The sequence below is a fragment of the Strigops habroptila genome, chromosome Z (genome assembly GCF_004027225.2).
Source record: "Strigops habroptila isolate Jane chromosome Z, bStrHab1.2.pri, whole genome shotgun sequence".
Lineage (NCBI taxonomy): Eukaryota > Metazoa > Chordata > Aves > Psittaciformes > Psittacidae > Strigops > Strigops habroptila.
Window position 1 is genome coordinate 79,458,331 of NC_044302.2, and position 26,730 is coordinate 79,485,060.

A 26,730-nucleotide genomic window follows, 5' to 3' on the forward strand; every position below is an offset into this window, starting at 1 on the left:
GAAGGAATGACTGTTCAGTAATACACAGCTGAACTTGGGGTCGAATTTTACAGAGATAAAATTTGGCAAGAAGAGTTTATTCCTAGAAACCACTGCTTCTAATTATAGTCCCATTTTAGTTTTCAAAAGGCTTAACAACTGACCTTAGTAATTTGTTTGGAACATTTCTGGTATGCATGTTGTATTGCAGCCAAACTTGGAGATAAACCACCATGCAGACAAGTCCCTCGATAGCTTCTGTAAGTGGCAGAAATCCATTCTCTCTCACCAAAGTGATGGAAACACCATTCCAGAAAATGGGATTGCCCACCATGATAATGCGGTTCTTATTACTAGGTATGGTCATTATAAGTATTGTGTTTATTTTATTCTATTTTATTTCTGTAGCTTCTTGTTCTTAGCATATATATATATATGGACTGGTTGTAAAATAATATAATTGGTAGGTAATCTTAAGAGAAGGAAAAGTAATAGATGGCTTGGCTTAACTACATCTTAAGACTATTAAACTATAGATTAAGAGTTGGGAAAGTAAGATCTGCAGGTTACTTTCTTCTGCTGCTATTTTAAATTCATAATTGCCAATGCAGAGTATCCCAGTAGAACAGATGGATCCTATTGAACATTTTATACTTTCATAATTAAAAATAATTCATAAGGTTATGGAGAACAAAACAGTATGGAATATGTTTTGTTAACCATATGTAACGTTTTTTGTAAGAATTTCAAGCCAGAGCCTCAACTGCTGTAATAGTATTTCTGCTGAAAAACAGGTTCTTGCAGATTCAGGCAATGTGAGAACCTGCTTTGTAGCTGTTTTGATTTATAATGCTTAATTAAGATGAGAACTGACAGTTTTAATAGGCAGTTTCAAAGCCTGCGTATATCCCCATTTGTCCGCTTCTGTTCCACCGTTCCTGTGATCAGTTCAACAAAGCTTGCACTGTAATCTTGCAATCCTGATAAATGTGTTCCTGTTTGTCGTTTGCAGTTACGGGTAGGCAACTATGCTTTATTAGGAGATCGGTTTCCCCATTGTTTAAGATACTATGTATTCTTTTCTGTTTTGTTTAAATAGCAGCAGGTGCAGCAGCACATATTTGGATTAGGATCTTTTTAGGATAGTTTCTGCTTTCCAGGACAGTGTGACCTTTTTGTGGAAACATTGTGTTCACTGCAGAAAGTTTCAAATAGTGATTAAAATAATGGATCTTTTCTGGAATTTTGTGCAAAAGGTGTAAAAGTGGCTATTTTTTTGGGGGGGGGGGAGATGGATGGTTTTTGTTGGTTTTGCTTTGCATAAGGAACAACTGTTTTTTTGAGAGGAACAAAAAGCTAATTAATTACTTGTATGTATTTTTGCATTCATATTTCAAATATAGTTGTTATGTGTGGTCATTAATACTATGTAGTGACAATTAAAATATTTAAATGCCAGAGTGATTTAGACAGCTGTTACAGTCCAAGAATTTTTAGAAACTAATATTAAAGTCCCTAATAGAAATAAATAGAATGAAATTGAAAATAAAATATGGTTCTATTCAAAGATCTTGATTTTTTTCAGAAAGGCCTTCATTTATGCTCCATTTTTTTGCATACAAGGAATTCCTTCACTAGGGCTGTGCACATGCGAAATGAAATACTTCTTTACAGCTGTGCTACATACACATTAAGCTTTCACTGTTGTAATTTAGGCAGTCAGTGAAAAAGTGTAATCCATAGGTGATATGTTGGTATGTGGCAGTTGAAGCCCCCCAATATATATGTGTAAGCTGTGTTGGCAACACTGTATTTTACTGTTACGGCTGAATAACTTGACGTTTTGTTAGTGTTATTCTGCCACTGCAAAGCACAGTTGTTTATTTTTTTTCACTGTTGTGCTTTAATATGTTTTATTACTGTATATTTTGTACTGGCTTCCCTGTTCTGGTGGGATGTTCCCAGCACAGTTATAAACAGTTCTGTGTTCCAGACAAAGGCTTAAGTCAATGCTAACTTGCAGGCCTTAAACTGCAAAAGGAGCAAGTTTTCAGAGAACATGAATAATACCCATTGAAAATTAAGATTTTTCAGCAAGAAGTAGTAAATATTAAGGACTTATTTTATTCTTCATTATTTCTAGTAATTATTTAAGTATGCTGCAGTTTCTTTAGGACTTGTATAGGGCCTTGGACAACATGGTCTCGTGTGAGGTGTACCTGCCCATGGCAGGGGGGTCGGAACTAGGTGATCTTAAGGTCCTTTCCAACCCAAACCATTCTATGATTCTGTGCTATCTTTTAAAAAGGACATAATTATAAAGGACATATATAGTATAAAGATAACTTCCAAGTTTACTTTTAAGAAGTTTACACTTCTAAGTATTTACCTATGTTTGAAATCAACAAAGTGTCTCAGTGTAGTATCTGCAGGCTAGTAATACTACCTTTATAACATCACTGCACATTTAAGTTTAGGTATATATGCTTTCACAGTAGAGTGCTTGCATTCATTTATTTACTATAATACTTGTAATTTCTAATAATAATTCCTAATCAGTTTGAATCAATCAGGCTTTTACTGAAACTGCTAGCTATCGTGGCTCTTACTGATAAAATATATCAGCATATGTGAAGAATAGATTTCTCTTTTTTTTTTTTTTTTTTTTTTTTAGGTTGGAATGGGTGAAGGTAAATTTATATTAAGATAAACATGTAAACCCATAATTATAAATGAATTACTGAAGTGTTAACATGCTTATTTTCCTTCTATTTTTGATCTTTCACCCGATGAACTAGAGTTAATGCATTCTATGTGAAAAAGAAGGGTATAGCTACAGTGCTTTAAACTCCCAGTGTGTTGGAGAGGTCTTCAGTAACCTCTTCTTCTTGAAGGAATTTGAACCTGTACTACGAAATACTAAGTTATTTCTTAGCCAGTATAGTATTTTTTTGAAAACAGTTTCCTGAATCAGTCCCACTGATGCTGCTCTATTGTGTGTGTGGTAATTATGTTTTAATTGAATTCGACACTGGAACCATTTTTGGTCATTGTGGGTATTATGGAAAGTAGGAAAGTTTCAGTTCAACGCTATGAGTAGTTCTGTGTTGATTAAAACCATGTTTTCCAGGAAGCAATGGATAAGCAGACAGACTCTTGTGCCCTAAACTAGTTGCATGCTAAAGCCAAGTAGCCTCCCTGGCATGGAGGTGTGCCAAGCTAATCTACTAAGTCCTGTGGAGACATTGCTGTGCCTGCTAAGCTAGTGGTCTTTGGACAAGAGCCTGCCTGTGTTCAGAGTGCCTGGTGTATGGGTTTCTCTGTTGTGGCCGTGCAGGCACCCTGCAGAGTGCTTATTTTACTGAGCAGGTAGGGGATCACAGAAAACCTCTTTACTGATAAAAATAGTTAAGGCAGGTAAGAGACTGGGCCAAGTAAGAGCCCTATTCCCAATTAGAAGAGCAAAATTGTGGTGATAGAAATAGGATATTACTCGCACAAACGTGCTAACAGGAATAACGTGCATTCTCAACTCGCTATGGTGAGCATTATAATTAGCAGGAACATTTCCTGGTACTGTTGTCAGCAGAAGCATCTTCCTTCAGTTTCACTAGGGAGCTTCTGAGCATCCCTGAAATTGGGATAATGGGAACCCAAGGGTAGATAGTAGGCATTATACAGAGGGCTTACTAAAGAGTCTTGGGATATTTGGTGGCTTTGTGTAAAAAGAACAGCAGTTACCAGAACACCGATAATACTTTTATGTGTGTTGCTATCTTTTGCCTCCTTTTATTAATTTATGGAACTTTTGTTTTTATTTTCTGAGTCTTAAGTGCTTAATGTTATTTCAAGATAAAGCTGTGACTGAATTAATGTTCTAAAACAATGAGACTTTTTTTTTTAGTATCGTGCTTGCTCTTTGAAATTTCACCTAGAGTTTTTTCTGTTTGATACTATATTTAAGTCTCAGATTTTAATATTTTATCCTGTAATTGTCTAAATTGATTTCTTGGGGGCAGGTGAAAGTAAAACACTAAGCACACAGGTTTTCATTTTGAAGTTGATTAATAATGTAATGCTGATAAGACAGTGTCTTCTTTTTTCCATGAAGTGACTTCTTCAAGTGGATCCTTAAAATTCTTTCATATTACAAATTAATAAAAGTAGGATAAAAACTTACATGATTCTCTTATCTCAAGTCTTTTGGTAGCCAAAAAGTAGTCTTTGCGTTTGGTTCCCGTATTCCTGCGTCACTTATGTGATAATCTCAGGTCAGATTCTCAGATTTGTCATTTTAACTCAGTGTAAGTTTTGAGAGTCTCTGTATATTCTTCCTTGTGAATCCTCCTTCTTGTTTATTTGCTTGTTTGTTTGTTTGTTTAACCTTCACTGGTAGCCTACTTCCTCTTCTTGTTTCTTCAGAAACTCCTTAAGAAATAGTCTTCATAATTTACCTTAAAAATACAAAACTTTAGAGGTCACAATGCATACTATGGTGTCAATACTTATTTTTGAAGCTTCACTTCCATTTCAGTCAGTTGCTTCTTCCTCTTGATCTTATGAATCATAAAATAGGAATTATGGAATTCCTCAGCAATACCTAGGTTAATTTGGAAGCATATACATTGTGAACAAAACTATTCCTTGTCCTGTGCACCTGCACAGGGTGTTAAGGGCCTGAGGGTTGCATTCTAGGTTCCACTTCGTAACACGGGTGAAGAAAATGGGGGGAGAGGGGACAAGAAAGGCAAAAAAAAAAAAAAAAAAGGGAAAAAAAGCCCTCCCCCCCTTTTTTACCTTTTACACCCTAAAAGCTCTCTAGTACTGTATTTTTTTATAGCTCAAGAATTTTGGTTTTTTTCAGGTACTAAATAGTTGTTTTTCCAAATTACATGTGACTGACTCGCTAAACTTTGCAGTAACAGTCTTTTCCTGCTGAGAGGGAAGATCCACAGCTATTAATTTGCCTCCTGGTGTGTCAGAGATGAAGCAAAAGGCATATCAGACAGCCCATGGAGGGGAAAGTTTCAGGGGAAATTGAGATGCCCCTATATATGTGTGTATGTATGTATCTCTAACGAGGCAGAACTTGGTCTCTGAGATCCAAATGTTTTAAACAGAGAAACATTTGAAACTTTTCTTCCTTAAAGAGATAGTACTTCTCAAAAGTCATTGCATGAAACATACTCTCCTGTTGGTAGCATCATATACCAAGAGTTTGGTGTATGTTTTTTTAAAAAAGAAAACCAAATCCACTATGTTTGACAAAAACATTAAGATCTCTTTGATGCATCCACAGTGCCTTTATAGGAATATATGGCAAAAAACTTAATTAAGTTTTGGGTTTGAGGCTGTAACCCCTCTTCTCTCTGGTATACTGTTAGAGATGCACTTATTTAGATACCACTTCTGAAATTAATGACTTAAGGGATTTTTATATTTGAAGATGTTCCACTTGGATTAGAGATTACTTGAGATAGTTTTATGAGTGATTTACTGCTTTAGCAAGAATTTATTCCACAGTCCCACTGAACTAATGTACTCTGGAGGAATCTTTATTTGCTTGAATAAAGAATCAGGACTGTAAGATGTTTTTACTAATTAAGCCTTGATTGGTAGATTAGACTGGTGTCATAAAAAATGTTCAGTACCTCAGATGGTATTATATTTCTGTTTCTCTGGGTTTTAAATGCGCTTGTAAATACTAAATTTTGTGAGACAGTGAATGAGCTCTGTCTTAATACAGGCTCTTGTATTTTTGCCAGGTACCACCATACTTCTAATTAAGTGTATTGCTAAGCAGTGTGGTATGGCTGTTGTTAGCATTAACCCTAGTCTTAGTATGCAGCATGTCTGTGGCAACACTGCTGAAGCCCATACGGGAAGCATTAGCATTATTACACAATTGGTGGATTTTTCAAATCTTTCAAGGAGAGAAATTTTACAGAACTCCTTTATGTTTATTGTATATGTGCAAGGTTAACTTCACAATGCTTCAGTTAGTCATTCCCTCATACATGTGCCCTCATGGGCAAGGTATACTGTCTTTCATATGTCTGTGAGGTATGTATTCCCTATGCAGGGCAGTGCTGCCAGTTTTTCTAAGGGGGCAGAAGGTATATGTAAATGGCAACAATCCTAAACTCCTGTAAGTCTTGTGGTTTGTAATCTAAAGAACTGCAATGTTTCTGGCATTGCTGTAGATACTCGAGAGGGGCAAAAAGTTTCTTGTTTCATTTTACATACCTGTGTAGAGCTGACCACAATCATGCCTTTCATTTTTTTATAACGTAAAGGGGTTTTAGGCAGCCAGGGATGATTTTGGTAGTTGCATGGTCCCGATACCAGTTCTAAAAGGAAATATATTTTATGGACACAGTTGCCCTTTTATGTGTCAGTTGCTTATAGTGTAGTAATACACTCTTACTCTGCAACAACAAGTCCCCATCAGGTTCTGTACTAGTTAAGGCATTTGGTAGTGAGGTAGGGCCAGCCAGAACTCTGCACATTCCTTTCCTCCTGCAGGTCCAAGATTGTTATGCTTCTTCTCTTGAGGCACTTTTCCACTTTTTTCTGGGCTTCTTAACTTGTTGCAAAGATTTCTTTTCTATACGAGGCACTCTCACGCTGCTCTGTCAGGACAATTTCCTAGCCTCGTCCAATAAATCTGGACATCCAGAGCATTTCTGTTCCTGTGAAACTCTGTCTTTGATCCTCATCCTGTGTTTTTTTTCCTCCTTTAATAAGAAGGGCTCTGATTTCAAGAATTCCAATGTCAGTTGTATTTGTTTGCTTCTTAGTTCCTTGATTCTCAGTCAATTAAGCAGTTTTCACCCTTGTTTTTTATTCAGCCCTTCACCACCTTCTACTGGAGTTCCTTGCAGTGAATTTAAGCCCCTGACAGGAGGCTGTTTTTCCTTAGTTGATTTTTGTGCAGAATTGGTAAGATTGTTCATTGACTTAGTGTCCTGGAGACTACGTATAAGATTACTTCTCTGAGAGAGTGTGCTGAAAAGCTGAGATATATATGTTGCCCTTAATCTCTGTCTCTGCAGATACTTAGAATTCAAAGAACCCACTTTGCAAATATTAACACTGAATTCCCCATGGCTCTTTATTTTCAGGGAATTTAAGGGGTATAAGTGAAAAATCTATATGCATATTCAACAGTAGGTCTGTGGAAAAAACCCCAACCAAGCAAATTTGAAATGTGCTAGGACTCTACCTCAGCAGGTTGAGGAAAGTAAGGTATTTGATATTTTTGCACACTGCTTTGTATAATAGGGATATTTGTATTAGGGTTCCTTTATGTCATGTTCCTTACACTCCTTTTTGGAGACCTGCTACTGACCACTGACAAAATCAGTATGTTGCTAGATACGGCACAGGTACCACAGTTGTTACTCTTGTGTCGGAAACATTTTGTGGGTGTTCACTATCCTATAGACATATTCTTTGGAATGACAACCCTAAGACTGATAAAAAAGATGCTGTGCCTGAGAAATTCAGTGTAACAACTGTGAGCCATTACAGCATTACAGGGTCTGTGTGTAGATGATTTGTTTTACGTACATATGGGTCTAGAGCCATGTTCAAAGATTGCAAACACTGCCTGTTTGGGGTGGGGAAAACATATACAAAGATTTCAGTAGAGAATTCTCCCTTATTGATTTTCTGTGTGTCTTTCTGTGAGCTGAGAGGCTTTAAGTTGTGAAATGGTGGTAGAAAAGTCAAATTAGATAACACAGGCAATAAAGAAAAATATAAAATCAGTTGATATATTGCATAATTCCGCTTTATGTGACAATTAGACACTTACTGGTTGGATGGGGTTTTTTTTGTTCCTCCATTCCACATTAACAGAGTAAGGTCTGAAATGTTCAGGTTTTCACTCTTGGCTGTGAATTTTCTGGGGTTTTTTGGGGGAGGAGGTTAGTGTAAATTATATCTTTAAAATTTATACCTAGATTTTGTAGCTGAAAGGAATCAAATAGACTCTGTGGGATTTGAGGGAACTCACATGGAACAGTAAAGTAGCTAGAATGTGAATCTGAAAAACTGCTTATTGCATGGCAAATGTCAACCAGCAGGTGATTTGCAGCTAATTAACAAGCACACTGTGTGAGTGGAATGTTTTCTAATCAATAAAAAGGCTGTTATTTTTAATTTCTGATGCCATTAGCTGACTCACGTTTTACAGTTGGTTAGTTAGAAGATATGTATTCTGATTCAGTTTATAAAAGTTGAGTCTGTGAGGGTGGAAGGGTGGAAAAGGTATAAGGTATACCCAGAGTTACTAATCCATTCCAGACGCACAAAATGTGTTCAAAATGTTTTATATAATACCAAATCCAGAAGAGTGACCAGTGTCATGCAGTAAAGCTGAGACTTTCATGCTCTGACTGGAGACTTCAAGTCTGAAAGCTGTTTTCTTTAACTTTTTTTTTTTTTTTTTTTTTTGGTAGATTGATTGAAATACTTGATAGTGAGTAAAAAGACAAATAATATTCTCCTATCTCAATTGAACACAGAAATTTTGAGGGTAATCTCACAAGCATCTGTTAAGATGTGCTCACTGGTTACACAACTAATGATTTCTTGGACTGGAAAACTTGAGAATATATACCAGCACACAGCATGGGCTGTGCAGCTCCTTACTGCCCCCTGTTAAAGGTTTCCTCTAAATAAGACAATGAAACCTTCGGTAATTAAAAATACATTATAATAAATCCACAAAATATAAAACTACATTTGCTGTTCATAGTAATGGTATATTAATGCCTGAAGTTTACAAATAAAACACTTCCTTTTATGCACTAGAGTTACTACAGAAGAAAAAAATATCAATGAAAAATCCTTTTGTATGCTCTGTTTTTTTCTGCCCTTTTTTTTTTTTTTTTTTTCCTCCAGGCATTTACCTTCTGAGTTGCACAAAGGGTCATAAAACTATTCAAATGATAGTTTTTCCAGGAAATGTTTGGTGGTAATACTTGGGGGTATCTGTTAGAACACTCAGTTACTGCTTGGCCAGATATCTGAGGAAGGGCTTTCTAGCAGTTTGAAATGTCATATTTTGCCTTAATTTTTTTTTTTTTTCTTTTTTTTTCTTTTTTTCTTTTTCTTTTTTTTTTTTTTTTAAATAAAGAACATAGACTTGTCTAAAAATCTCTCATTTTCAATTTTTCTTAGTAGTCTGAGTAGAATCCTGGCATTCTTCTCTTAATTTCCTCCCCCTCCCCCCAGTGCTTAAGTACAGTATCGGAGCTGTTGTTCTTTTCACAAATTACAATGACCAGCAGTCATATGCAAGTGAGTAGCTGTGCTTCTCGTGCTTAACAATCCAGAAAAGCATATTAGGCCAATTTCTAGCCTGGTTTTTCACCAAGTTTGGATTTGGAATTTTGTCTGTGATCGGTTGCATAAATTCTGTCTCTTACCACACATGAGTATGTACCACATATTCATGTTTTCTTTGCATTTTAAACTCCATCTGGACTACTAGCTCAACTTCATAGTTATATTTTATTAGATTACTTATGTATACGAATGTATTAAAAAGTGTTTTTAGTTAGGACACAGGTTGTAAATTAATTCTTTTAGTGGCAACATCATACCTATTTAATTTCAGTATTCAGTATTCAGTTTCTGCTAGTTTACACCAATCTGTCCTAATGAAAGGCATGATTGTTTATGCTTTAAGGTCAAGGACAGCATGCCCATTATTTCAGTAGGATCTAGACAAGATTTCAATTTGAGTTCATAGCTTGTTCATTTTAATTATGCAGATACTCATATAAAACCTAAAGTGAGCACTGTTGGTTCCATGCTACTTAAAAACTTCTTGAAATATCTCGCCTCTTTGAAATGTGGATTAATGAAGTTAGGTGCACAAGAGTCTTAACCTTTTTTAAATTGGAGATGGTATTTTCTCTGAACTTGTACCTATTTCTGTATTAAATTTACTGCTTTTATAAACAGCCAGTTTGCATAGAGATAGATCTCTTCCTAACTAATTTTTAGCTTATTCAGCATGTTAAAAATACTTTCCAAAGTAATTAGCACTTAAAGTTGGTGATTTGGTTTTGTTTAGGGTTTTTTTTTCTTTTGTGCTTTGTTAGTGAATTTACAGCAAATATGTGACACTTGAAAAGAAACGTCTGGAAATTTTCCAGTCAAAGAACAGGTGTGAATAGGTGAATAGGCAGGAGCAGAGGGTATTACAGAATTGTCCCAAGTAAAAAAATACGTTGTAGTTCATGTACGCAGTTGTAGCTGTTCAGTTTCACTTTCATGATATATGATGAAATGTACCTTAAAAGGCTATTAAAATTCTGACAGAACTGGATGAAGGGAAGTAAAGTAAAAATCCAAAGTTAAAAACACCATACTTGAATGTTGTTGTAATTGCCATGCTGGCTTGATCTCATGTGCTTGGTTAACTGGTGCTAAAGTTGATTTTGAAATCAGATCTGCTAAACAACAGATAAATTTTTGATTTAAACACAAATGAAATAAAACTTTCTTTGCTTTCAACTAAAATGAAACCTTTGTAATGAATAAGAAATTTGGTGAAGAAAATTAAGAAATCACATCGGTTTACGTGTGGCATATTTAGATTACCACCCATGTTGCATTCTTAATTATTTTCTTAACTAACACTTTTACTTCTCTGAAGATGTGGTTCACAGTCTTTCTTTTATGAAGTAAACACTGAAAAATATGGTTGCTGAAATACAAACACTGAGGTAACACTGAAAACTAACTGAAATTCTGGTCAAGCCATTTATTACAACAGCATATGAAGGAACAGTGGTTTAGCCAACTGTAAAGTATTAAACATGAAATTGAAAACATGTTCAACAACTAGCAAGTCTTGTGTAAATTTGCTCTTTTATATGCTATTTTGTACCATTGTTTGTTTCCTGTTCTCTGCTGCCACACTGACCTGTTATCAGCAGGTGAACTGTAGCACATGGAAATACTGCAAATGGGAATATACTTAGCAAACGTAACAATTTCTACTTTTTTATGCTCTATCTTGTACGTATTTCTATGCTTGAAAATTTTCATACTTGTAATAATTTCACCTGTACTAGCTGTATTTCTACTGGCTAAGCTAATACAGCCAGCAATTACAGCATTAACAAATTAAAAAAAAAAAAAAAATCTCTTGTAATACTGCATAATAAATATCTTTCATAGATCACTGGTCCTCAATTGTCCACAAGGCACTGCATGAATTCCTAGACACTCCTAGTTTAAACTCTTAATATACATGCCACTATTTATAGTGTTTCAAGACTGTATCAAAGTAGCCCATGAGCACAGCCAAAAGCTGTTGTGTGTACATGGCCAGGGCATACCACCATGGGATACATGCCGTAGTGGTACCTCAAGCTAATAAATGTAATAAAGATTTCCTCTCCCTCCCATCCCTGAAATTTACTTGCAGTTAGCTTAGTTTCAGTAATGGCTGATCATGTCTTTAACAGGCAATATTCTTACTAGAGCAATTTTGTATTGTTCAGTGAGTCAAATTGTTAGTTTGTCAATAGTGATAGGTATTCTAATATTTGATGCTTTGGCACAGTACAGTGTGTAGATCCTCTATACTGTGAATATTTAACATGCTTTTCCTCCCTTGCATTTTGTAACTATTATATAGCAAGAGAGAAGTGGCTTTCAACTATAAATGCTGTGGAACTAGATTGGACCAATGGTTAAGATCAGCTTCAGCTATTTATCACAATCAGAAAAATACTTTTCTGCATAAAAAATATTTTTATGTTAAAGAAGCCTTTTTTATATTTAGGTTTTGCATATTATATATAAACGTGTAGTTTTATCTAAGTGCAACAAATTGAAAAATGCGTAGGGACATGCACCTTTTATTTTAACAGGTGTTATCATATATAGTTAGGATGGTAAATTCCAGCAACATGGCATTAGCAACAGAAAATACTAGACCCAGTGAAGGGAGCTATTGGGTATTGTCAACTCAGACTGCGACATATGCTGTTGCTGATAATTTGACTTGCAAAATTTACCAGCAGTCCCTAAGTTTTGAGCACACAATAGTGAATTTTATCAATATAATCTTATCTCAGGGTTGGTTGGTTTTGTCTGATTAGTGGAAGAAAGCTGAAAATCATGATTAAAAATTATTTTATGTGTTTTAAATACCTGACATGTAACCTCAGAGTAAGTCCTCAAGTATGCTGTACTTTTGTATAGAGAGCAAGTAATCTCCTACGAAGACCACTCTCAACTAGCTAAACCCACATAACTTTTTTTTTTTGTTTGTTTTGTTTTTTGTTTTTTTGTCACCTTTGCATCTGTCTCTTCTTACCTACTTTTCATCCTCCATGGTGAAAGTATTCTTTAATTTGAACCAGAAGTCCCTCTGTACCTCCTCTTTGTACCTCCTTCTCTATTTCTTTGCTGTTTTGGGCTAGATGATTATTGTAGTCCCCTTGCAACTGAAATATTCTATTATTAATGGTTTATAGAAGCTTTAAGTTGAAACAGTTTATCCAGGCGAGCACTGAATATACCAAGTGTTTTAAGAAAAAAGTATGTAGTGGTGAACCTGCATTCTTTTAGAGAGGGGAGTATTTCTTTTCAGTATGCATTTGGCTTCCTGAAGATTAAGATTTCCTCTAATACTCTTTATACCACAATACGACTTTTTTTTTTTTTTTTTAAATGGTAGCACAGTGCTGCATTACAGTTGCAGCAAAGTCATCATTTGTTACATATAGCAGTTTTATTTCACTAAATTAGATGTTTCTTTATGTGTCATGGAGAAATTACTACTGTTCTGACCATTAAAAAAAATACAAAACAAAATTTAAGAATGTTTAGCTGTTAGGTATCAGACATATTATACAGTGGGGCTTCTTTGGCTTTAAAATTTTCATCTTCCTCCGCCTCATCCAAAAGACCATTCTGCCATCAGAATAACATATAATTTTATCTTCCTTTGTCTGTACTTCTTTTTAAGTGGTCCTGTTTAGTGAGTTATCAGGAAGAGGATTTACTGTGGCTGCAGTCCTGCATTTTGATCTATAAGTCAAACTCTAATGCTTATGCCAAGTGCCTTAAATATTAACTTGGCTAGGCACAGTTATATATATTAAAAAACCCAACCCTACATGAGTATATCATATTGAAGGATTTAGGCCATACAGGGGGCAGAGTACTTTCTTTTTGTTGCTTATGGCTGATAACAACTAGATTTAATGTATGAGAGGGAGAGGAAGAAACAAGAGACCATTGTGTGTGTGTGCACGTGTAAGTGGGGAACAACAGCCAAACCTCTTTTACTTTCCTCACTTCAAAACAAGCAAGCAAGCAGACAAACAAACCTCTGTGGGTTCCTCAGCTTGAAACACCAGAATGTCACTCTAAAACTTTTGTGCCTGCCTGGGATTTATTTTGTGATGTCATGGTGGTTTGTTTTTTTTTTTTTTCAAAAGGCATTTCTTCTGACTTTGATTGCCATTTTTTCCTGCCATGCTGATGTTGTGACTTTAGTTCAAGTAATACGACTTTGTAGAACTAGGAAGGAAAATAAGAATGTTAATGGTATTTTCTTTAAGCCTGCAAAATTATTTTTTCTACTTCAGTGGTCTAACTTTGAGCTGGTAAAGGTCACTGTTGCTGATATATTTATGTTGCAAATCATGTGTGCCATAAGCTATTCCATTATCCCTGAGGTTCAGATGCATCCTCTGCTCCCCTGTTGCATGTTAAAGAGATTCTTCTTCTGTACAGATCTTGAATCACTTGTTCCCCAAGTGTCTGGTGCAGCTGTATGGGAATATTTTCTGTGAGGTGGTCTGGAGCAATGTTTTGTGGGACTGGTAATACAGATGTGTTTCAGTATCCTATTTCTAAAATCACTTTATCTGTGGAAATAGAATGCTCCATTGTTAAACAGACCCATAGCAGTGTAAAATACATGTGTACTTTAGAAATATTTTTATTTTTTAAATTCTAAGACAATAGATAAAAGTACTACTTGAATTAATTTCAAAGATATCTCTTACTTCACTTATATATCTAGCTAACGATGCTGAAGGTTCATCTAGGCCCTTTTGCTGAGAGTTTAGTTCTTGTGCTACTCTAATGTTGTGGAAGATTTGGCAGGGGGGACTTGTTCTCATTCAAAATTCTTTCCATACCCATAGGGTATTTCATTAAGGAAATTCAACCTTTGTATTTCTAGACCATTGTCTTCACCTTTGAAAATGCTGGTGTCCCTTGACTGGATTTAGTTAGAAAGTGTGCAGTCTGTAAAGTCGGTGGAGAAGCTCAGAGGGAAAACATTTTCATACTTAGAAAGACAATGTACAGTCAGTCCTCACAGTGTGAACCTTCTTCATATAAGTACATGGATTTTGTATTTTGTACACAGTACTATATTTATTTATGGCAAGCATATGGTGGAATTTATCTCTGAGGTTTTTTAGATAATAGGTTTGAGATGAGCTATTTCCCCAAGTTGTCTTTTAGCATTGCTGTGTCAGTGTGTAGTTTCTTCCAGCTCACAGCCAAATACTTACTTTCTGGAATTAGTGTTTCTAGTGTAACAAATACTGTGATTTTTGAAGATGAAGTACTTTACAACATGCCAGATTAAAAACTCGATACAAGCTAAGGAAAAGAGTATAATGAAAAAAACCACACTATTTTGTGTCTGATACCACAATATCAAAGATATTTGCATATGTGAGGTGGCAGTTTAATGTAATATTTGGAGGAAAAGGGGATTATAAAGTCATAACAGAGCAAAGGCCGTTACTGTCTCATACAGTGAAGGCTGGTGCAACTCTGCAAAATCGGGAGGAAAATGGGATTGAAACCTTGATGTCAGTAGAAATGCTTATGTAAACTATAGTTTACTGGATCAGATGCTGTGTTTGTGGGTGTCTCTTCCTCAGCTGTTAAGCATGTATACTTGAACTTTGTGGAGGACAGAATGCTTCTTAAATCACTTGTCTGGGATATGTTCACTTTTGCTTTTCTGTTGAATATTGTACTAATATAGTATTTTAAAATAAGTAAGTTTTTTTGCAGTTCTGTTTCTTGGCACAGAGCGGTTCTATATACGCTTATATACGGATTTTTATACTGTTAACATAGAAAGCTCCAGGTCATATTGACCCAAGTCTCTTTCAACCTTTCAAACAATCTGCCCTTTCCTCATTTAATTATTGTCAAATAGCAGTGCTTGATCTGCTGTAACCAGCTCACTTTAGTATAATTTGACAGTGACAGGCCTAGCTAATTATTCTTGCCTGTGCATGTTTACATAATATAAAGGTACTCTAAGGACCCCAGTTAAAGACTTCTTGACCTAGGTGTATCTGTATTGTATGACTAGGACCTCCCCATTCATGAACACAAGCTCGCTCTCCTTAATTACCCGAGGTTGAGATGATGGACATTTTCTTCTTTCAGTAGGCCAAACCTCCCTTCTCCTAGCCTGCTACCTTTTTTGTTACAACCTTTTTCACTTAATCAGTGTAATGAGTTTCACTTGCATATGGCTAAACTTCTCATTAAAAACAAACTGCTTCCCTGCTGCTTGCCTGTATAGCTGAAAGATCTGAAGTAGCAGCAGTTTAGTAAAAAATTACCAAAAATATAATGGCCTGCTAGGGAAGGCCTTGCCTTAATCTTCAGAGCCAATTCTGCCATGCTTGCTGTGGCAGCTTTGTTGAAAAGTATTTCCATGCTGGACATCTCTGGGACAGGTATCCGCGTTCACTGTGAGCACTAGGTGATTGTGTGGGATTGGTTGGATGAATGCATTCCTGGGTAGAGATATGCAGTCACTATTGCCCTGGATCCCGGGAACAGTCTCTAGTAACTTAGTGCTGCGCTGAAGTCCTCTATAATAAAGGTGATGTGTATTGACAGCACTACAAAACAGAATCAAAATGACTGCTTGTATCTACTGGGCATCATCCTGATGTGCTATGTTTTCCCATTTTCCTTTCTGCTTCTTCAGTATGTACACCCTGGGTTTTGAAGATGAGAGAAAATGGTGTGGGTCAGTATGAGTGTGTGTGTTTATGGAGGGGGGTGGAAATCATTCCGCGTCAGTGCAGAGCAGGAAGAGAGAGAATGGTTGTCTGTCAATAATTGTTTTGGTTGTATGATTTTTATGAAAATGTACATTTGGACACTATATCTTGAAGAACGTAATCTGTCGGTAAGTAGTTTCATTTATATAATCAACCAAGATTCTTTACTCTTTTTTGACTGTCGTTTTGCCTTTAAAGCTGTCACAGCATGTATTGTTCTTAGGGATTATTTCAGTTTTATATGCTGAAACCAAGCCTAAGAGACACTTGTTTTTCAATAGTACAGACTCCCTTAATGCTATATGAGACATAATTTTATAGTTGCTCTCAAAATCTTGATGGTCTTCTACTCCACACATCTATTTTTCCCAAATAGTTACCAAGTAATTTCCTGTTACATGTGGTGAGGTCAAATCCAAGACTGCCAGCTCATGATTGCTTCATATTTTCAAATAGAGCTTTGTGGAGGAAACTTTAGAAACAAGGTCAGAGGTGTCTGAAGTTTTGCTTTCCACAGATGAAATCTTTGGAAACAAACCTGATTTCCCCCCCACCCCCCACCCTTTCTTTGTTTTTTTAAATACCTGTAATAAATCTGCTCTGGATTACACTTGAGTAAACTGTCATCTGTATGTATTTGAATGTGTTTTGTCACTAAGATAGTAAAACACAAGTGTGGCTGAGTTATTTGGTTGAAAAATGTAATGAGTATGCTGAAGGACTGGAAAGAGAACGCTGTGCAAGTACTGTAACAGTCTTCGCACAGCCTTTAGGTGCTTCAGGGATTCCAGTAAGGCAGTTTCCTATTGCTTTACTATGCTATATTTGTAGTAAATATGTGAAAATTTCCTAGTGGAGCTTTTAATAATAAAGTATCTTTATACCATGCTGTTTTGTAAAATTTTTCAACGTTTCCACCTCCATCAAACTTGATGAAAGCCCCTTAGGGCTAACGCTTTTGAAGACTGCTGCTGCTTTTTAAATTGCCAGTGTGGAAAGTTTTTTTTGTTTTAAGAGTTCTTATTCTCAGAAACACTATTGGCAAATAAAGTAAGATTGAGATTCTGTCAAATATGCAGTAGTCAAAATTGTCAAATCTGACAGAAGACTTTGGCAGAGGTACTGGTGTCTAAGCTCCATATCCAGCTGATTGATCAGATCTTTCAATTACTGTAATGTGAGTTCTTTGTAGAAGGCAAACTGTTCACAAGGAAGGATTGTCCATATAAAAGCTATTTCTTAATGTCTAGAAGCTTGCAGAATCTAAATTATGAATGAGTTTGTAATGTGGGGTTTTTTTCCCCCTTGTATTGCTTATTAACTGTTGAGTATTGGGTGGAAATAAAAGTTTGATTTTTGTGTGGTATAGCAGCTTAGGGCACTTAGTGACAAAATCACATTTTCTGTGTATACTCCTAAATATTTCAGAATAGGAACCGTAGTATCAGTTCACTCCTTGTATATATTGCCTTTACAAACATCATAGAGATTTTTTTTTTTTTTTTTTAGAGCTTCTATGGTATCAACAGGTATTTTTTGAAGAGGAGGTAATTTCTGAGGGTAAATTTAAAACAAAATTTAAGATCTACCTGTGCCTTTCAAAAAGATACTGGCAATGCGGGTTATGCTCCATTTCTAATAATTTTTACTGACTAGATTTCAGGTGTATATTCTACACTGTTCACATGTATAAAGGTCACAGTAGGAATTGGTTCACAGACATCCAGAACTAATAACTTGTGTTCTGCAATTTAAATTAAAGAATTTGGAATCTGTAGATAAAAACGTTTTTTCTATACTTTGCGAAGAGTGAGACACAGAACACACTTAATGATCACATATTTTTCTTTGACAACTGTAATACTTCTTGAAGGAGTTAATTTTTCTGCAAAAGTATGCTTTCATATGTTGCAGGTTGATTATCAGTAAGTTTATTATTCCAAAGGACAGATATATTAAGAATATCTTCTGTAATTGGTTCTTCATATTATTCAATATTTTGTCCTCCGATGTAGTTAAACCCATATGTGAGAATCTTTTAAAAAGAAAAGAAAAAAAAAAAAGGCAAGCCTACTTTTCAAAATGTAATTTGATGTGTGATTTTCATCATCATCATGGTTTTATGTCCAACTGTGAGGGATTTTAAAGAGACAGAATATTCAGAAAGTGACATCTTCCCTTTGGAAGCTAAAGCTCTTAAATTACTTATAAATAGAGGCATCAGAATTCTTTCAAAGTATTTTAGGCATAAGTATCAATTTGGCTAAACCAGTAGCTCACTTGTATAAAAACAGAATCATAATCATATAAATTGCAGTGACATTTCAAAATAAAAAAGCTTTAGGTTTTCGATAGGAGCTAGAAAACTCTTTAAATTTAAAACTTCCTTTTCTGTTTCATGACAAATATGTGATTTGTTGGTTTTATTATAGTAAAGTTATTGACTCAGTAGATGGCACTCTTCCCTCTGAGTCACTAAGGTGCCTAGGTCATGTCTATTCACAGTTCCCTTTTTTAAACACAGTATAGACTTGATCCTGACTACTTCTGCTCATTAAAACAAGAATATCAGTTGTCATATTCTGACAAAATTTCTGTTTAATTATTACATTCTTGCTTGTCTCAATCTTCATTAGTATTGCTGCTGGATAACTTGCTTTTTTTTTTCTCTGAACCGTTCTGTGTGTTAGTGTGAAAATAGTTTTAGCACCCCCCATAAATTCATTCCTCCACTCCCCAGCTTGCACCTAACAGAGCCTGATTATCAAATCTTTACTACCATAACTATGTCTTATGACTTCAGTAGAGTCGTTTTCATACTAAATGAAAATTCCCAGTGTAAAACATCAATTAGTTAGTTACCTTTCAGTATAATTTTATGTGAGGCATGTAGTTGTGCCAATAACTCTGCACTCATAGTTTCAAAACAGGATCTCCTGCCATGGCTTCTTATCTGCTTAAGGATCTTATTCTGCTGCTACAGACATAAATGCAGATCAGTAGTAAACCATTCTAACTGTAAACAACAGTCTTTAAACACATGCACTTCACATGTGTATTACTGAAATTCATTTGAAAATTGAATTTTGCTTGGGTCATATGAAGTCATACAAAGTCTTCTAATTTTTACTGTCAGTACCTTTGTCCATGGTGTGCTGTGGATATCTGTCTCCCCTGAACCCATAGCAACAAAGGAAATTGGGCTTCATTATCTCTTTCACTCTCTCTTTCACTATTCTTACTACTGATGTTAAAGACACCGCACTCTTGTATGATCCACAGGTTTGTACATCATGTGCTTTTTCTTTTAGCCTTTTATATAACAGATTAGAGTAATCCTGGTTTTTTTTTTCAGTTTTTATGCAGCCTGGCCATTGAAAAACAATATCCACACCAGCTTCATATGTTTTCTCTAGTTTCCATGTAAAGAGAACTTAGCTAATTACAGATGGAAATAAAAACCACATTTTGAAATCTGCCCTTTTTGCCCCCAGTGGAGCTCATATCATTTTATGATATGGATTTGAAGTGGTGTTATTGGACACATCCTAAATAGTGTTTTCTTTTTTGTTTGAGAAGACAGAAAAAACAGGGAAGTCCATCTTAGGCTTTTTATAATATTCAGTGAGAGCATCCTCAAAGCAGGAAAGAATGGTAGTTTATGCTGAACAGGCATAATGATTTTTGATACCCAAGTCTCATACCAGTTTTGGAGCGGTGTTAAGAAAACCGTTGCTCTGGTATTAAAGGTACTGAAACTGGTCTGTGTTTAAATGGGGAGACTTCTTCCCCCTGTAAAACCAAGTTCTGATTCGTTCTTATGAATAAGAGATTAAATTAAGAATACTTAAAAATGTAGAAACCAAAATGCATTGTTTCAAATCAAATACTTATTTGATATTTTCTTCCCCTTTTTTAATTCTGGGGAAAAAAAAAAAAAAAAGGAAGTTATTTGCAAAAAATTGAGATAAATTCTGATCTGTTGTCACTTAAATTAATTCCAAAACTTTGGCAGTAAGATTTTTCTGTTTCGCAATGAGGTATAATTTTGGTAGTCTGGAACCTTGCTAGTTACGCACTCAAAAATGATGAGACTTACGAGCTCCTTTAGTAATGGCTTTAGATTCTGTGTGAGACTAACTGGAGTGTCAGATCGTGGCGTTAGTGAAGGAAGAATACTTGGACCATGTAACTGAAGTATTTTTTAATGTGTTTTACTGTTTCGGTTATTTCCAAAGTTGAGATGTAGTTCTTAAATGACTTATAGTTGTTATGTTTTGATGTTTTAAGAGCATGTTGACCTAACTGATTTTTGTGGAAAGATTCCTACACCTACATAGAGTAACACTGATGCCAGGGACACATGAGAGTCTGTGTAATAGTTTAGACATATGAGCAACTTACTACAAAGTACCAGCAAAATACAAGAAGTTAGCTTAGTTATATTTTGTCACACACTAAGGTCACTCAGTTAATCTTTCATTATCAATAAGCTCAGAGTTATGATATTGAAGGAAAAAATGCTTTAATGTCAGAACTAGAAGGATAGAAACTTCCAAAATTCATTCTTTCTTTCCCATATGGCCACTTACAAATCTAATAAAAAATTTGCTTTATACTGAATTGCTCAAGGGATGATTCACGGACTATCCAGTGCTGCTGCTGGAGTAAAGTCTCTGTTGTAGGTATTTGTAATACTATGTTAGGGCATCAGGTTTTCATTATTAAATCTAGTATTATCATTATTTTAGTTACTGCTGAACATTTTGTTCAGGTTGTGTTCTGAAAACTGTGGAACTTGGTGTTTCATAGAGCTGATTACATTCAGCTCCCAGATGAGCATGATTGTTTTCCAGACCTCTTTAGATGGTTCTTTGGATAGCACTGAAGTTGCATTTGGATGGCCTTCACACTGTCTTAGCCACACCCACGGCAAATCTCTCGTGTAGTATTCTCAGCAGCTTGAGAAAGGGAGTGTTAAAGTGATTGGATAAATAGGGAGGAAGAGGTACAAGTAGTTCCTTTGCTTGCACATTAATTTAGCTGTAATGAAAGTAGCTGATAGCAGGAGGGAGCTGCCCTGGGGGCCCAGAGGGGCAGTGGGTGCCAGTGGAGGCGGCCGCCTGTGCCTGCAGCGGGGCTCAGCTCCGGCCCCCTCCTCCTGCCCCACCTGTCCCACCCGCCCGGCTGTCTCCATCCCGTCCAGTGTAACGTTCAGTTAGCATTAAACCACTGTGAAGCCAATTTTCTTTTTAAAAAAAAAAAAATTTAAAACAACGAGGTGGTTGGTGACAGCCAACATGGCTTCACTAAGGGGAAATCCTGCCTGACCAATTTGGTGGCCTTCTATGATGGAGCCACGGAACTGATGGACAGGGGCGGAGCAGTTGACGTCATCTACCTGGACTTGTGCAAAGCGTTGGACACTGTCCCGCATGACATCCTTGTCTCTAAATTGGAGAGACATCAATTTGATAGATGGACCACTCAGTGGATAAAAAACTGGCTCGATGGCCGCACGCAAAGAGTTGTGGTAAATGGCTCGATGTCCAGTTGGAAACCTGTAACGAGTGGTCTCCCTCAGGGATTGGTGTTGGGACCAGTCCTGTTCAACATCTTTGTCGACGACAGGGACAGTGGGATTGAGTGCGCCCTCAGCAAGTTTGCCGACGACACCAAGCTGTGTGGTTCGGTTGATACGCTGAAGGGAAGGGATGCCATCCAGAGGGACCTTGACACGCTTGTGAGGTGGGCTGATGCCAACCTTATGAAGTTTAACCAAGCCAAGTGTAAGGTCCTACACCTGGGTCGGGGCAATCCCAGGCACTGCTACAGGTTGGGCAGAGAAGAGATTCAGGGCAGCGCTGCTGAGAAGGACTTGGGGGTGTTGGTTGTCGAGAAGCTTAACATGAGCCCAGAAAGCCAACCATATCCTGGGCTGCATCAAAAGAAGCATGACCAGCAGGTCAAAGGAGGTGATCCTGCCCCTCTACTCTGCTCTTGTGAGACCTCACTTGGAGTACTGTGTACAGTTCTGGTGTCCTCAACATAAAAAGGACATGGAGCTGTTGGAGCAAGTCCAGAGGAGGGCCACGAGGATGATAAGAGGGCTGGAGCACCTCTCGTATGAAAACAGGCTGAGAGAGTTGGGGCTGTTCAGCCTGGAGAAGAGAAGGCTGCATGGAGACCTCATAGCAGCCTTCCAGTATCTGAAGGGGGCCTACAAGGATGCTGGGGAAGGACTCTTTGTTAGGGACTGTAGTGGTAGGACAAGGGGTAATCGGTTCAAACTTAAACAGGGGAAGTTCAGGTTAGATATAAGGAAGAAGTTCTTTACAGTGAGGGTGGTGAAGCACTGGAATGGGTTGCCCAGGGAGGTTGTGGATGCTCCATCCCTGGCAGTGTTAAGGCCAGGTTGGACAGAGCCTTGGACCGCGTGGTTTAGGACAAGGTGTCCCTGCCCATGGCAGGGGGGTTGGAACTAGATGATCTTAAGGTCCTTTCCAACTGTTACTATTCTATGTATTTGCTTACATTGTAATTTTAGGACAGTTAGTTCTGCTTAAAATTTGCAAGGTCATAAGTAGTGTTGACAAATATTCATTGTCCAGATTCTTTCGGAAGACATGTCTATCCTATGAGCTCTTTCAGCCACCTGCCAAAGTGGAGTGAAATACACTATGCAATTCTGAACAGGATGTTTGGAAACACTAAAGAAAAATTGTACTCCAAACATTAGCAAAATGAAGGATTTCTTCAGATGTGCAAAATGCAATCTGTTAAGCCATGAAAGTGTTCATGGGTCTTTGATCAAGACTGGTTTTGAAACTACTTTTGTACATTCTTTTAAGTAGCTTTAGAACTTAAATACATTTATTCATCTCTATATTTTTAAATTTTTGAGTAAGAATTTTTTCTTCAGATTTTTTGATTTAGGCAATTAGTAGTTCTTCAAAGCAAAAGTGGGAATTTTGATTAAAATATTTACATTCGTGAATGACTTGTATTTATTGAATAAAGCCACATTTAATGTTAATAGCAACACTAAAGTGACTAAAACTTAACAAATTAAGAACCAGGCTATTTTGTACACCAGAAATTACAGTTAATATGTTAAAGGAAAAAAACCCCTAAAACCAAACCGGTGTTTTCTGCATGTTATCCAACCTCTTTCCAAGCATCCTTAGTTTATTAAGCTTCTATGTTGATCCTTATTTCTGTATAGTTTGGATGGAAGTTAAGTGTTTCAATTCACTAATTTTACATAAATCAAAGTAATAAGATAATTTTGTCATTTTTAAGCAGTGAAATTCTATTTTTCAGCCACAATGGAGATAAATACTTCATTGGATATTAACTTTTCTTGTCTGCAGACCTTATTGTACTTATTTGCATCTGTTTATAATGGTTTAACTACATTAATTGAAAAAAAAATTACTGAGTTGGAAAAAGTAAAGCAAGTTTGTTTTTCTTTCAGCTTGAACTTCTTGGATTTCTTACAGTTAGTGTTTTATGCAGTTGTATTGTCTTTGCAGAAGAGTGTGTTACAGGACAATGTCCGGAGCTTAAAACTAACAGTCAGTTAATTGGGGGAATGTGATTCAAGAGGTTTCATACGTAGTTGTTAGTAAGATGTAGGATTGTTCTAACTCAAAGTGGGATGGGAAGGAGACTGACTTCCCCCTCCTCCCCATTTTCTGTGTATGTAAAATATTTAAACTCCAGTGACTATGGCTGTAATGAAATTTCCATTTTGAGTATGTAATTGGCTTTCATTTTCAATGAATATTCTGAAGGCTTGTAATTTTTACTATTCCATTATTATTAAATAAACATTTCAAAGATTTTCAGGTAACACCTATTTTGAATCTGTGGGATTCAGACTTTTGTCTTTGGTCGAATGTCCTCCTCTAAGCAGGGTAAGCTATGAGATCAGTTATTCTTTCAATAACATCAGTAGAGGGAACCAAACTAGTTTTGGAAATAAAACTACAAGTGTTTGTAAAAAAAAAATAAAAAAGAAAAAAATAAAAGTTTGTGTGTAAATGCTTAGTGGGCTTAATAAAAGTACTGAAGAAGTATTTATTTTCCCACTTCAAGATAGGTTAGCTTAGGAAGACTAGTTTACAAAATTAGGACTTGAATAATGTATGGAAGGTTAAAATTAAAGAATTGGTGAGGAATTCCTTTCGACAACTGGTAGTTTGAATATGGAAGCTTAGTTTGAAACATTCATACACAGAGAAAGGAATCTGCCAGGTGCATCCCTTTACAAGATGAATCGCTGTTGCTGCAGCCCATTTTCTTTCTCAGCTAGTACTGAGTCTTCTGTCATTCCTTATTGGTAGAAGTACTAAAATAAATTGCACCTGCTTCACTCTTACATTCTTTAAGGTATGGGGAACTAAGTATGTGTGCATACAGACAGTCTGGATAGACACTGTAGACTAATCACAACTTGTATGCATTAAGAGTAACATGCTTTGTGAAGAGCCACTGTTGTAAAGTTACTGTTCTCATGGTACTCAACCATTCATTTACAACAGTTAGTTGCTGTTGTCATTGAAATGTAAAAAATAAGCTAGACAGAAAATGATAACATATGCAACACAGACTTCATTTGTCTTGACTAGAAGAAGTATTTCTTCCTGCTGTGTATAGCTTGGAGAAGAAGATGAATCTAAGATTTACATGCATGGGTTCAACTTTCTGGACTGGATGCATGGGTTCGACTTTCTAATACAGACAGACTTCAGAGATCAGTCTGAGATGCATAATTCTCATTTGTCATCACATTAAAAAAAAACCAAACAAAACAACAAACACCCCCCCAACTCCCGCCAAAAAACCAAATTAAGTTCCTTTTGGTCTTAATCTTTGTTAATTTTTGTACTATTGGGTACCCTTTGGGAAGATGCTTTCTCACAAACTTTGACAAGATCTCAGTTGTGCTGGTGGTCTTGTAGATTTATTCTTTGTTCGCTACTTTTAAACTTACCTTCGTTACAACAGTCATTACTTCTGCTACCATTCTGTCACTGTGCATTTCGCTTCTCAGTTCACAGGCAGTCTTCAAAATTTGTTAGCTGTAGAACACAGCAGCAGCCTATTTGGTGGTATTTATGCATGCAGTCTGGAGAACTGTCACAGATGTCAAAGCACTTGGTTGACTTTTGTTCTTTAAGTACTGGCAATCAAATTAGTTGCTGTCATTTCTTGATGAGGAAGAATCCTTTATTATAATTGTTTTACAGAAACAAACACTTAACAATAGATTGTTTTGAGTTTGCCATTAAAACAAAAATTCCTTTTGATACTAGTCAGTGTTAAAAATTATCTGAATGGAGTGATTGTCTTTCTGGCCTGAAGAAGTCAGCAAATAGATTTTATGCCATTCACTGAAGCTTTTAATTACTGCACTAAGCTACTGAAATTTAGCTCTCTGTGTAAATACAACTCTGTCATTACCCAAATACTTTGTTTAATTGTACCCAGGAACAGGGCATATTGTTCTCATCATGTTCAGGAAAAATAAGTCATAATAGTATATGCTTAAGAGTTTCTATCCTTTTCAGAGAAATTTTGTAAAAATATCAACCAGAAGTTCCAGGGGGGGAAGAAAAAAATCACTGGTGGTCTTTCCTCTTTCTATTCTGTTATTTGATAATAATATGATTTTACAGAGAAGATTTGGTCTACATGTAAAATATACATTGTTAATCCAGAAAATTAAGTATTAACAATTGTTGGGAAAAGAATAAAGAACCTTATTATGCCATTGAGTAAACGGGGCATGATATGTGTATGTCTTGAATAGTTTGTGTCATTCTGGCCTTCTAATCTCAAAAAGTTTTAGGAGAATTGGAAAAGAGAAGGATGATAAAAAAATACAGAACTTTCTTTACAAGGAATGACTTAAGTTGAGGATTCCTTGGAGGAATCAGATTTTGAAAAAGTAGAATTTGAGAGATTATTCCAGTGATCTGCAAAGTTACAGGTTGTATGAGAGGCATAAACAAGGAACACTATTCATTGTGTCTTTCAGTACAAGAACTAGATGCTGACCAGTTAACCTAGCAGAAGAAGGGCTTAAAATAAGAAGGGGGCAGCCCTTTGTGCAAGAGTTAGCTGATGTTAAAACTCCTTGGCAAGTCACTTTATGGAAGCTGGATACATGCATAGGTTGAAAGGTTGGCTAGGAAAGTTTACAGAAGAAAAATCCATTGGGAGTTACTAAATACCCAGAAGCACATCTGTCTCAAAAAAATGGAGCTGAAAATAGTTGGGGGAGTATTTGGGGTAGCTGCCACTTTATGTTTGCATTGGTGTTATTCTTTCTTGGACATTCTTGTAGACTATCGTGTAGCAGGATATTAGGATAGCGCAATCCTTGGTCTGGCCCATGTTGCAGTTCTTGTATTCTTATTTTTGTAGCAGGTGTGGTCTGTACACCTGGTACCCTAACGAACTGCTACGCAAGTACTAAGCTTTTTATCCCAATACAGTGTGAGTAAGGGCAGATATAGTGGATATTCTGTGTATAAAGATGTGTCATCTTCAGAGAAACTTGTAAACTAATCATTTGCAGTATTCAGAAAGTTAGAAAAGGAAGGTAGGCAAAAGCTTATAAATATATCTTCAATATGTTATTGCTATA

General features: G+C 36.3%; 1 protein-coding gene across 5 annotated transcripts in view; it reads left to right on the top strand.

The window, feature by feature from the left end:
* Positions 1 to 26,730, top strand: part of ADAMTS6 (ADAM metallopeptidase with thrombospondin type 1 motif 6) — a 144,338-nt gene that overhangs the window by 16,956 nt on the left and 100,652 nt on the right. For all 5 annotated transcript variants that reach the window (XM_030470371.1, XM_030470370.1, XM_030470372.1 and 2 more), the window contains one exon: positions 191 to 336. In XM_030470371.1, coding sequence (XP_030326231.1) covers positions 191 to 336 — 146 coding nt within the window. The remainder of the gene's footprint in view (positions 1 to 190; positions 337 to 26,730) is intronic.